The sequence below is a fragment of the Lasioglossum baleicum genome, chromosome 11 (assembly GCF_051020765.1).
Source record: "Lasioglossum baleicum chromosome 11, iyLasBale1, whole genome shotgun sequence".
Classification (NCBI taxonomy): Eukaryota; Metazoa; Arthropoda; class Insecta; order Hymenoptera; family Halictidae; genus Lasioglossum; species Lasioglossum baleicum.
In genome coordinates, this window is record NC_134939.1 from 17,527,662 (window position 1) to 17,541,323 (window position 13,662).

The 13,662-nt window shown below is 45.6% G+C and overlaps 1 protein-coding gene across 21 annotated transcripts in view; it reads left to right on the top strand.

Moving 5' to 3' along the window:
• The window catches only part of Ten-m (teneurin transmembrane protein Ten-m), a 534,210-nt gene that overhangs the window by 439,523 nt on the left and 81,025 nt on the right, over positions 1-13,662 (top strand). For 5 of the 21 annotated variants that reach the window (XM_076433917.1, XM_076433919.1, XM_076433924.1 and 2 more), the window contains one exon: positions 13,584-13,656. The exons of the other annotated variants lie outside the window; for them this stretch is intronic. In XM_076433917.1, coding sequence (XP_076290032.1) covers positions 13,620-13,656 — 37 coding nt within the window. In that variant the 5' untranslated portion in view covers positions 13,584-13,619. The remainder of the gene's footprint in view (positions 1-13,583; positions 13,657-13,662) is intronic. 21 annotated transcript variants of the gene reach the window in all.

Genomic DNA, 13,662 nt, shown 5'->3' on the forward strand with positions numbered 1-13,662 from the left:
AAATCGTTGATTGTTCGACGAGCAGAAAGATTTGGAAAAAAGCGAGCCGGTCCATCGTTGAAACAGTTAACAAATGGTACGGCGCAGGACAAAAAGGAAACAACGCGAAAGTATTCGGAAGAGTGACTCGGGGAATACCGCGAGCTAGAAATAAACAATAAAAAAAGCCGGCGTACGAGAGAGGGTCATTTATCAAACGTCGTTGGTTTGTAAACCGTACACAGGCAGCAAGAGAGAGAGAGTGAGAGAGGGGGGGGGGAAAGAGAGGTAGGTAGAAAAATGAAAAGACGTCGCTCGGAATCGATAAAGCCAGCTCCCGGCGTAAAAAGAAAGCTTCAATTAACACGCGAGCGAGAAGGTTCCCCACGTTTCACCGTGGAAAGGAGGCAAAAAAGCAGCTGACTCTATAATAGTCCGTCACAGGGCGGGCGTGACAAATCGAGGCGTGAAGAATCACTGACTTCCGGCGTCCCCGACAGGAACAACGATGTCCATTCTTTCCTATGCGGGTGATTCTCGGTTTTCGTAATAGGGGCACCGCGGAATTCACACTTTCCTCGCCGTTTCGTGATACAATGGTGTCTTAATTACTCGAATTACAAGATTAGTTCCATCTAGAATTTCTCTATCGACCTTCCCCCTCGACGATATCCCCGCATCGAACGATTACTCCAGTCTCTGTTTTCACCGTGAACAAATTGCCGCCGGTAATCTGGCCAGAGCATTTTCAACATTAATTCTGCCAACTGGGTCGCTGTAACCCATTTCGCATTTCTTTATTTTATAATTACTCATATTATAAAAGGAAATACGTGTTCCGATGGAAATCGAGCTAAATCCCGACCAAGGAACGCTCATAATTTATAACACGGCACTGCGAGCCTGTTATTTTTATACTACCGGGGCTTTTAATGTTCATGCTTGATGCTCGCCTGTCGATCATTCCATTTTCGTTACAATTTTCCACGTGTGCTAGCCACAACAATTTATCCTGTACACTGTACACATATGTGGGCCTTTACAATTCTCTCTTTTAATCGTCTATTATGTTTAATAACTAAACAACGAATTTTATGCATTTATAACGAAAATTAGTAGGTTGCAAATCAGGTAGAAAATTTATATTTCGCATAAAGATCCGCTGTCTGTTTTAATGATACAATCATTCGAACACGAACCGAAGTGTGTAACAAAGAAAAATAATCTTCAACTATTTCACGAATATTCTCACGGCAAACTCAATGCTATCAAAGAGAACACTCTTTTAGATTACATTCTTCTTCATTATCATATTGATTGGACAGTTTCTTGAGATTGCTGGTGCAACTAACTTCAGTCTCCAGCGCTGGCATCATCGTGGACACCCACATGCATCAACAGTGTCGCATTATTGACGACTTTTTAATGAAATAAAGCTGCCGCGACAGGAAACGAAGCGTCTCGTGTTCGGTGAACCTCTTTTCGGCCTTGTTCCGCCACGTTCACTCTCGTTCACTAACTCTCGCCGTGATTTTCTTCTTGTTTGGGAGCTTCGTGTTTGGTTACGGGGAAATATCGTAACACCGGGTCTCGGTGCAAGAGGGACGGGATTTATAAGGCTCCTTGTTCGGTGAAAAGGTACAAATGAAGAAGGACGAGGCGGGGGCGAACGCCTCTCCGTTCTCACGAGCTCAGATATTTTTCCCTTTTAGCGTTGCGCAGACTTCGAGATATATATATATATATATATATATGTATATACTTACCGTCTCGTCGTTGAGAAAGAACCGTGTTGATTACGTTTGACGCGTAACAAAACTTGCTAATTTCTATGGAGGATAATAAAACGCTGGCGAATTCGGTCCGACGCGCTTCCGTAAATCTTCACGAGCAACTTGTTACCGTTGGAAGAACCGGCTGAATATACATCGCGGATTTTTACGGTTAATAACGATCAGATCTGTGATTTACATTTAAATAGTTCCTTGGACTGTAATAAATAGACCGCGGATTCCATGAATTTACGAGAGAAACGAGTGGAGCTGCTAATTTGAAACAGTAGGAGGATTAAAAGAGAGAGAATCGAGTTACTAAAATTATTGAAAATATTCATCTTGCATGAAAATCCACGCGGTCTAGTAATAAGTTGCTCGTGGGATTCGTACTCGGAACGCCGGAAAAATCCGGAAAAATATCTCTCGCTTCTTTTTTTCAACGGTGAAAATTATTTTTACCGTTCGCAGCGGTCGAAGGATATTAGCGAAATTGAATGGACGTCTCTCTGAACAATTTATCCGCGCATTAATCGACCGCTCCAAGTCTTTCGATGGGTGAACAAAAGCAAGCGAATATGGTTCAGATATCTTGAAGTTTTCTCATCGTGGAAACTGGTCGGCCGGGTTGATCGAGTAGCTGAAATTCGTTCAATTATCGTCCGTGAAGTCGAAGTTACTTTTCCGAGTGCCGCGGAATCGGGATCGCGATCAGTTAAGGGCATTTTCCCGTGGAATTCGAAATTTCTGTGCGGAACGGACTCATAGAACGGGAGCAAATCCCACGAGGCATTCAGCACCGAATGAAAATGCAAAAATGCAGAACGGACCCTGGAGCATCGATCGTTGCGTGTGCCCGGCACAGGGACACCGCTTATGCAAATGGCTGCCGCGTTTTCGTCTCCTCTCTCTCTCTCCCCCCCCCCTCTCTCTCTCTCTCTCATTCTCTCACTTTTCACTCTTGTCTCTATCCCGCTAGCAGTCCCGCGTTTCACTGCGAATTATTTGCCCGCGAAATGTGACGAATTGCGGGGCTCGCTTTGATTACGGTAATTAAACGTCCAATTAGAGAGGCCGCTCGAAGAAGAAAGGACGGTTGACGAGCCGGCGCGGCGCGGCGCGGCGTCTCGGACGAGGGCCGCGAAATAAGAAAAATTAAGACTCGAGAGGCTAGCGGGCGTTCGAACAAAGAGGTGGCGAAGAATGTTCGAGATACGAACTCTTGATTATTCGCACACGCATTTTCCTGATCCTGCCCTGTTCCGAGATTCGTGGCAAACGAGACCGCTAGCTGGACAAAACCCAAAAAAAGTACCAATTCTCTTCTACGTAAGCCAAATTACATCGTAAGAGTTACATCGTATTTTTGGGCCCATAAATCTGTGCAAACAATTTTGAAAATTTCTAATTTCTTTAATCCATAGCACTCGAGCGGCAACTCGGAGTCACCACTAAAGATTGCTATACGATTATTCAAAATATTGTTGAGATTATTAAGCATGTTGGTATCGAATCAAGTACAAAATATAAATAACTCCGAGTGCAAAGGGTTGAAATAATCCTAAAATAGTACTGTCCAGCAAGCGAGCTCGTTTCGACCACTGTGCGACGATCCCAAAGTTCGGCGCTTCCGCTAAAAGTACCTGTAAACGGACATCGAGCTTGTCGCAAGATTCGAACGACAATGAAAGCAGTCCTCCGTCGAACCGGACGAAGTTACTGGAACCCCGACAGATGTTCGGAGAGTACATCTAGAAAGAGAAAGAGAATTGTACGGGGAACGTAGGGGAGGAGGAGATACGTTGCCGGGATAGAAGAAGCATGAAAGGAGAGAACGCGAAACAATGTACGATTCCTCGCAATAAGATGCGACCGGAGATAAGCTACGACCCCCAAAAGAGGCTTCCCCGGGCGAACAGTGAACTCTCGAGTTATTATTACGAATGACAGACTTTCGTTGCCAGGTGCCTCCCCGACCGAGATCAAAGAGAGATCGGCGATCGCGATGTCCAAAACGGGACGTATTATTTTCCTAAAGGAGAACATCATCTGTTGCGCTGATATTTGCGCGCCCGGATCCTCTCTCTCTCCCTCTTTCATTTTGCTTCGAAGCTCGGATCAGCGAACACGAAGCTGGTGCCACGACATGTGCATCCCCTCTTTTGTACTTGGAAATTGGGACATCGTGTTCTGGACAGGGCACAATGCACCAATCGATAACTGGTGACCTGTGCATGGATATTCTCACCTATTCGAGGGACTCCCTTTCCAAATGATTCTGTCATCCGGTAACTTTTTACTAGGCCCTTTTCCGTGGGATAGTGTTCCGTGTACAGACTCGATGGCGTCCCGACGTCAGGGGATGATGGACGATCAACTGTGGAAGGACTAATCTGACGCTTCCCGAACTCACTAATTACAAAATGCTACAAATATATCCGTAAGAAATTATTCACTTTCCTCCGAAATGACTAATAGGACAGCTGTTTTTAGTTTAGCAAAAATATTGTTGCTTCGGCTTCCCGAGCTCCGTTTCTCCGAGTCTACGCATAATTAACGAGGCTCCACTTGCATATTTTATATGCATACGTTTAGAATTTTCTACCTGTCTTGCAACCAACTGGAGAATCAAATAGAAATATATGTCCGTCTTTAATTATCTGTTTTAAAAAACACCGACTCCATTTTTGTCGTAAATGCATAAAATCCGCTGTCTAAGTAGTAAGAAACTCTTCGGAATAGTTCCTGTCGCAGATCCAAGTGTCCATTTGGAGAGGAACAGAAAGTTTACACAGGAATCGGTAATATTTGAATAAAACGAGGAATCCAGGAATGCGTAACGATTGGAGGAGCGTGGAAATAGCAGTCACGTGTGCGTAGGAGGAATCGGGCCAGACAAATTATAGGAAAAGCATAGAGGAAAGGTCTGGATCTGTTGGTTTAGGTCTCTCGGCCCCCGAAGAAACACGACACCGCGTTCAAGCACTCGAACCATTAGCTATTTACGGAAACAGCTCTGCAAATGGGCCGTTCGACGATTTTCGTTCCCGTTCATCGTGAAAGAACGGGATGAAAGAAGTATAGAGGGGTTTTTTCTCTCTCTCTCTCTCTGTCTCTCCTCTGGCGTCGCCAAGCCGCGCCGCGCCACGTCGAGCAGAATATCGACCGTGCGTAAAAGGGTTGTTGTAGCTTCTTTTATTTCGGGAGTGGCGTGCGTCGGCCGAGCGTGTCCCGCGACTCGGAAAATCGTACGAAACGAACAGTAGGAAGGGAGAGAGAGAGAGAGAGAGAGAGAGAGAGAGAGAGAGAGAAAGAAAGAAAAAGAGAAATAAAGAGAAAGAAAACGACTTCGCCCTGTCCTCGAGGTGGTTGCCTTTTCTCGCTCATTTCGTCCCTCTTTCTCCCTTCTCGACCCTTTTACTCCGTCTTGTCGAAGGAAAAGACAGTTGTTGCACGAAACGGCGCGATGGAACGCTCTTCTTCTCCCGGTCCTCTCCAACTATTTTTCTTAACCAGGCCGGAATCGTCGGAGTAATTAGCGCCGCGCACCAACTTCCTGGCACGGGGAATCTTGATGAGAGTCAAATGCTCGGAACGTGCAGCTAAGCGCTTCGAAACGCGCGTGGGTGGGCCCGCAGGCCGCTCTCAGCCGTCCACGGAACACCATCTCAAATTATTCCTCTTCAGAATCCTCCCGGAAAAACTCCTCCCCTTAACCCCGTTCGCGTTCGAACGAACAACCAGAAATGACCACCAATTTTCTTCCCATTCTACGTAATAAGGACGCGTATGAAATTAATTTAACTCTCATCCGTCCCTCGTTCTGTTATTCGTGGGTAAATTTGCCCGAAACTTCGTGACTAACCGAAAGACCTAAGATGTAAATGTTAACTCATCAATTTGAGTAACGAAGCATTAAAAAATAACTGTTAATTTCAACTAAAATACAAAACGTATCGAAGAAAATATTCTTGTTAAAAAATCCTCGTCCACCCCGGTATATACTCGGATAATCCGCCGAGAGATAATTTGATCGGCTCGATCGCAGAGCGCCGATCTTTATCAGACCCGTCGGCAATTCCGCGCGATTTCCGTCGCCTCGTCACCGCGCAGCGTGGGCTGATCCTCGCGTATAATTCCGCGTATTCCGTTCGCGTCGCTCCACTGACATAAATTCATAACGAGGGGCTCCGATGGAAGTTGCGTGGCCGCGTATCCGAGGAGCAGTCATCTCTGTCTGGATTGTGAGCGGCCAATTAAACGCGTGTAACTCGATTGTCGTAACGTTGCACGCGGTTGCACGCGATTTCCCGGTTGCTATTCACGTTTTCCCGTATGCCGTATACTATGATATATGTATAGTACGGGCACAGCTATATCGATCGAGAGGGGTCCGCGTCTCTCTTTTCCTCGGCTCGGAGGATTCATAAATTTTTCAGGAATCGGAGTGCTCCGATCGGCGCGGCCTAGGCTAATCTCGCAAGCAGATGCTACGCAATGCCTCTCGCAAAACCGATTACCGGCAGAGTGGATCGGTGTGTTCGACGCGGCACGCGGTTTGAAGAGGCCCGCCGAGGATGAAAATGGCACTTTTAAATCCATCAGGCCGCCTATAAACCGGATACAGATGAAACGATGCCTCCCGGGCAACGCCGCGCCGCGCCGCGCCACACCGACCGATGCTTTATTACTCGAGAGGACACTCGGGCTACCGTCGCTAAACGGATTTCTGTCTTTTCCTACAGATCGCACGCATTGTTGTCATCCACCCGACCGCGCTAAGCTCGAGCTCGCTTCTAAATGCTCCTGACCTAAATACTCTTTCATATTTTTCGGGTACTCCAGCACTCTTTGTTTACCTAACCCCTTGGGCCCGATCGACGCGCTCTTGCGAAACTGCTTCGACTCCGGATACCTCGTAGGTACATATGTATCTGAAACGCCAGACTTTTGTCATGACTTCTCATGGTAAGTATTAGGGGTGACCGAGTACCCGGAAATTCCGGTTAAATTTCCTCACCAACCTAAACCCAACCAACTCCAAATCGGCCAAGTCATAGCTTCTCGAAAAGTTCAACAAAAATTACATTTAATTTCATGTATTTTTTCAAGTTTTTTGCTAATATGTGTATAAGAAAAAGTTGTTCAGAATGTCTATATTTACCGTTCTCATTAGTATAATGTAAAATAATCAGATTTTTCACTCTCGACCCAATTTTCAATGAATGATCTAACCTTGATGTTGCTCCAGATTTAATCGGATTAGGTAGAACAAGTTACAGTGTTCCCCGAAAAGGCCCGAGTGTGTTCTCGGTGGTAACGTTTTGATGAAAGTGGTGCTTTCGCCAGTCTTCAGGGTCCGGGCACGAGGTCGACAAGTTCTATTAAGTAATTATAGTTTCGGAACACCTCGCATGACAGATCGGGCTACGCGCTAGAAGTCTTCCTGTCAACTCGGTCGAGCTGCGGGATCGTTCGCTCGCGTACGTTACTTGTCAATAAGCCTCGTTTAAACAGTTACGTGCTTTCCGTGCGGCTTGTCGTCGAATTAACGTCGATTAGTATACCCATTAGAGGAACGTTGAACCGTCGTGACCACGACGACGAGATGCAAGCAAGAGACCGGACTCGAATTTCAATCGGGAGCTCATCTGCTTCTTAATCCAAAGTTCCAACATGAATCTGTCGATTCTCTGACACTCTAATCATCTGGTAAAATTTTCATTTAATCTGAGAGAGAGAGGGAAGATTTTCGTGAGTATAGTCTGTGCTGGAATGATCAATTGGACAATTGTGCCCATAATTACAAAAAATGGTCCGACTCACATATTTCTTGTTTCCAGATATTCAAAGGAAAAGGACATTAACGCTAAAACTTACATTGAATTCATTTATGATAGTATAAAATAATGTCATGTGAAATAACTTATAAACTGATTCTTTTTTCATTTTTACTTGGACCATTTTCATAATTATGTGCACAGTGTAGAATTCACGACTAACGAGAAACATTCTGCTAGGAGTGAAAGCGTCGGGTCGACACGTAGAAGGTTTACTCTCGCGGGAGATCATTCCTTTCGACCGGTACGAAAGAAGATTTAGGGGTAGTAGGGGGAGCACTCAAATATTTAATTGTATCTTGTTTCTTATTGTCCGCGGGGATCACCCTCTGTATACCCGCGCAGCTAGACGAAGTCCTGGCGCAGCCGAGGGGACGAGAGAGAAGGCAAACAACGCCGTGACACTTTCAAAACAAGAGGTATTGCTGGCTCTCAGACTTGCGATTACTTTATTCGTCGACTCTTCAAACAGGGCTTGATGGGATGTCGTTGTGGTTAAGCACTCGCCGCGCTTTCGACCACTCCGAACGTTCTCCACTCTATTTTCGGATAATCTTCGGACAGACGGATGATCAAAACAACCATTTTTCTTGCTGACCTCCTTTCGACTATAACGTTTCAATCGTAATGCAATTTACACAGCATGTGGTCCACCTAATTGTCTCCTCTATTTGTGATGTTTGCAATGGAAAAAAGAAGTTCCAGACTAATTCCTACTTTCACAAAAATTCTAACAAATCTTGTACCTTCGTGAAACTGAATAAAGTACAGTTTGTCGAACCGAGTGAATCAAAAGGAAAATTTAAGCACGGGACAAATGTGAACCAACAGAGAAGTTGTCTTCGCGAAGTCAAAGTTTTCAGAGAACAGTATTAAAGTTTCCCAGAACGATATTCCCGCGGATTAATTGTAAAACTTCGCTGAGCACGATACGCAGAACGAAAAGATATACATATGTTAAACGTATCAAACAAACATTCGTCAGTTCCCCTATGTCAGGAGTTCCAGCCAGTGAAATCTCATTCATATCCGATCCGCCCCCATATTTGTCAAACAAAGTCTCATAATTTCTTGCTGGGAGCCGCGAGCGCGCTGTTTCACTCCCTCCGAGGTAAAAAGTTAAAGAGAGCTCATAAGTCGTGGGCGTCGGTAAGAAAGGGACGGAAATGATAAAAAGAAAAGAATCACCGTTCGTTCTTACCGCGGCACCTGTTGAATACGCGTCCACGTATCTACCTGTGCTTGTTTCCCCTCTATCGTCAATTACTTGATCGTGATCCTCGCGCTGCGCTGGGATCGTGCATCGCGCGTCCTGGAGGAGGAGGAGGATCGTCCTCAACTGCGCTGCTCGAATTCTTCTTCTTTTCTTTCCATTTTCTCACTTCACTATTTAATAGAAATTGTTGGGATTATGGGTTGGGAGATTGAGTATGTTTTTCAATAATAAATGTTTATTCCAAACAATGGGAAGGAGAGTGATGAGCGAGCAAATGAGCGAATGGTTAGATTTACGTAAAACAAGTCCAATTTCTTAGCCGTGAGGCTGAAATAAAGTGTATATTATTATTACTAAATATAATGGAATCTTTCAATGTTAATTAAAGATTGGAGGGCTCGGACTAACTGAACTGGAATATTTGCCCTATTCCTCCTTAGGCCCTTTAGCGCGGAAAAGTGGCAGCACTCGGTGTGCAGTGAAATGCAGGTCGAATGACCCTTCCTGCTCGTGCATTTCGGTGCATACTCGAACAGGAATGATAAGAGGTTAAGGAAACTTTCGGTGGCTGGAAGAAACAAATTGATTTCTGCTCGCGGTGATTTTTGCGAATCTGGATCAGATGAGACGGAAGTTGGCGAGCGTGTGTTGAGCTACGAGTTTCGAGTTCGGATGGCGATCGGGCGTGGACAAGGCCGAAAGTTAAGAGACAGCTCGAGCGGACAGTTCGATCGATATTTAATGCAAGAGAATGCCGATGCAACGAAAGCTATCGTCCCATTTATCCTCGTTCCAGCGGCCATCAAGGTCAGCCGTGATCCTGCCACGTCATATATCATCGTTACGAGCTAACCGGAATACCAGTTAAGGGTTAAAAGCTGCCTTTATCAATCCCGGCCGAGCCCCCGGGTCTTTCTCATACATCTATCGCGCCTCGGCTTGGGCCCCGGACGTGCATTTCCATTAATCCTCCGCTGCTATAACCAGACTTTAAAAGCTTGACGTTAGAGGATCACTGTCTTGGCCAGATATTTTCGTTAGGAAGAAATGATCCCGGGTTCGCCCCTGGTGATTACGCGTTCTCAACAGGAAAGGGAGGCGCGAACTCGCTGGAAACCGTAAGGGGTTCTTCTGTTTTATTTTAATAGAACGAACAGAAATATTCATCAGAGACGACTGTGTAATTCATCCCAGTGAAAACAATCCTCCAGCATTTTTATCATTAGTTATGATTGAAATCTTATGAAGATTAATCACCACCGCTATTTATTTCATTATCTTAATCTCAAGAGACATTCTGTGGAAAATTGTAAATGAACTCCTTCTCGCTGTTCAAATTCTTTTTAACCCTCATGTTAACGACCAATCTTTTCTGCAATATTCAATCCCGTCGCAATTTAATTCTCTGATCATCCAAGAACGTAAAAGTCTACAATAATTGTGCTATTTATCAAGAAAACTGTTAAAGTAGTTTTAGAAAGAAATTGCAAGTGGGTACGTTAAGGTTTCTGAATAAACTCAACGATGCAACGAAGTTCTATCCGACCATCGTTCTCAGCACTTGCGTGGGATGGAAAAATCGTTTGGAAAATCGTCGGACAATTTCGAGTTCGATCGAAAGTCTGTTTGCCACTCGAGCCTGGAACGATCGAGCGTGGAGCAAAAACTGTTGATGGAAGAAAGGTCGGAGTGCGATTATACGTGGGTGAAGGCGAAGGCACCTTGTGTAGATCGACTCGACCTCGGCCGACGATCGTCGAGGGTGTTCGGTGCTCTTCAGCTCTCCTTTGTCTCCCGGGGCCGGTTTTCGGGCTCTCCTTGTCTCACGCTCGCGAATCATCTCTCGAGATCCTCCCCGCGTGCTGCAGAGCGGTGCAGAGCGGTGCAGAGCGGTGCAGAGCGGTGCAGAGCGGTGCAGAGCGGTGCAGAGCTGTGCGGCGATGCAACGGGCGCGCACAATGCACCTGCACGCGAAAACAACGAGCTCCGAAAGCATCTCGAGGGCCTCGATGTAGCAGGTGACCGCGAGCACGTACATAACTTATCCCCCTTAAAGTGGTTTGTGGCCAAGCAACACCGGGAATAAAGGATACCGCGCGCAGTTGTTGCGGTCGAGCGCACGTAAATCAAAATTACTTGCACGGTTAATTAGGTTTTCGGGGGGCCTAGCTGCGCCCTGCAATCTCTGCTCCTCTCGAGATCTACTTTTTTGCATTTCCTCATCTTCATGGCATTCCTACTCGGTCGATATTGCATCTAAGCTATCTCGATGCGCCCGATGCAATTCCGACATCATTCCATTTCGATCTGAATCGAATGATGGAAAACTTGATTTTTAAGGTCCTTTTCTTCCGGCAGAATTCAATGAAAATTCAGGAATGAAAATTGCAGAGTGCTGCTTCACCGTCTTGCATTTTCTCAAAGTAATTATTTCCTGAGCTTTCAAGATCCTGGATATTCCTTTTCTTGTAAATGTATTTTTTTTCCATCACTAGTATATGTATAATGAATATATTCATGTAAAAACGTGGATGACGTGGCAAGCCTTCCTTCGTCTTCCTAATCTAATTTTAAACCATAACCTGTTGAATTTTCCGTAAAATTGTTGAGAATTCGGAGGAAAATGAGTCAATCATCGCATGACTCACCAAAACCCTCAAGATGATCATCAAAGACCACGGTAAATCATTTTAGCCGACAACCATGACCGTGAATCACCCGATAGACAGTCCAGAGGCAAACAAAAGACGGTTTTCTCAGTTTTCGATGGGATTTTCATAACCGGAAGTGACGATGATTGTTTCGGGACACCTCGGGCTCAAGCTGGGTGTTGAATGAGTCACGAGCCGTGTTATTCGAAAGCTCGATTGTTCGCGGAGTATTTAGAGGATCCAAGCGTTATTTTCTCATGGTCGTGGATCGGATACCTCTTTGAAAGAATCGACCCTCCCACGAATGACTCGGGGAGCCCGCGGCGAAGGTCATTACCGGAGAGCGCAGGTAGAATGATGGATACACCTCGGCGAATTATCATGATTGTCCTGGAACCTCACCTCACCTCACCTCTCTCTTTCTCTCTCTATCTCTCTCTCTCCCTCTCCCTCTCTTCCCCCATCGAGACAGAACAGATCGTCTAATCGATTCGCGTAACAATCTAATCCGTGTGCCGCCACGCTCATGGTGACTCACGCGGACCCAATAATTACAGGCCTAAAAGGAATCATTAGCTCGCGGTAAATTGCGCGGATAGAGCACCGGACGGGCCTGGCATTCCAGCGCAATTACTCCGGGGTTTCGCATGATTTCGGCTGACCTTTGCTTGTTAGAACGGATGCAGGCCTTACGCATAAACACTGCCCAGCCTGCACCGCCATAGCGATTCGACCCGCTCATCCTACCGACTTACTCCGAAATTCACGATGCCCTAGAATTCGGGGGGATACAGTGACTCCGACTAAAATTCTGACACTTTGGAAGACGATAACTTTTTTAATATTGCACCATACAACTTGAACTTGTTTGAAAAGTTAGACAAGGTCTTTTTCAGATCTACAAAACGTATTCTTCAAATTTTCAACATAGGTCCACATAAAAAAATTGTGAAATGTAACTTTTAGTGTTTTCCGACCAATTGCAAGTTTTCGAGCAACTAATTGCTCTGGCTTCCCAGAAAAAGTTCAAATCGTATAGTCCTTTATTTAAAAAGTTATCGTTCATCGACATTTTTGCAGAAAAATGTTCCCCCAACTCTAAGCAATTTTCATTTCGCTTCTAAACTACAAAAATATAATTGTATTAATACTGAACGACGCGGCACAAGGTGGCGGTTGCAGAGAGGCTTGAAAAATGTAGTCGGGATCGCAGAAGTTTGCGGAGAATCACGGTGTAACGCGGGCAGATCGTCGCCAACTTACTTTTCCCGCCATCTTGTTGAATATTTAACGCGCTCCGTCTGATTCCGGCGGAATCTTCTGCGGCGAAATGAAAAGGTCACCCCTTTTTTTCGTTCCCCCGTGGTCCCGTGGGAAGACGGTTGTTCGTCTGGATCTTTTTTCTCTCGTCAGGGGGGTGGCGCGGCGTGGCAGTGTGCGGTTTTGTTGTGTGCGCAAAATGCAACAGACTCGTGTAGCGAGCCAGGGGTGGATGCCGGAGCGTAGCCAGACACGAATTAACGCGGGTTGGGGGTTGTGTTTTAATCTGACAATGAGACGTGTCGCGTTGACTCTCCTGTATGACTCACGCGTTCAAACCGGACACTTTGCGAGTTCGGGGAACCTTGAACAGCTCTACCGGGGATGGCAAGCAAGTCTCTCCGGCAGACTGTTCGCCAACCCTAAAGATTGATGGTGACAGGCGGAGGGGTGGAGTCATCGATCCCCGGCCAAGGGAATTTTCAAGTTTTCTCCGAACACGTATTGCCTCTTAAATACACTTAAGCTGAACAGCTTTTTTAGCCGAGGACCTGTTGTCGGGCTAAACCGCACTCTCCGGTAGGTCCACGGAAAAATTCCACGACCTGGAACCTCGGAACATTAACGTTTCGTTCTTTAAATATAATATTAAACGAGCGAATTGAATTTTAATATTTAACCCTTCGCACTCGACCGTCTCCTCTAAAGGGACCTCCAGGTTAGCAACCTAACCTAGACCTTCTGAAAGCTCGTGAAAAATTTCGTAGCAAACCCCAATGTCAAATATAACTCTCCGTGTGCAGAGTTAAAAATTTCTAAAAAATCATTGAATTAACATATTTTTTTTCTGTTTCGATTGTTGCAGGTACGTACTCTCGATTTTAGAATACGATGCACACTGATGCGCTCCACTAGTACAGACACGGACGAGACGTCGTGTAAGT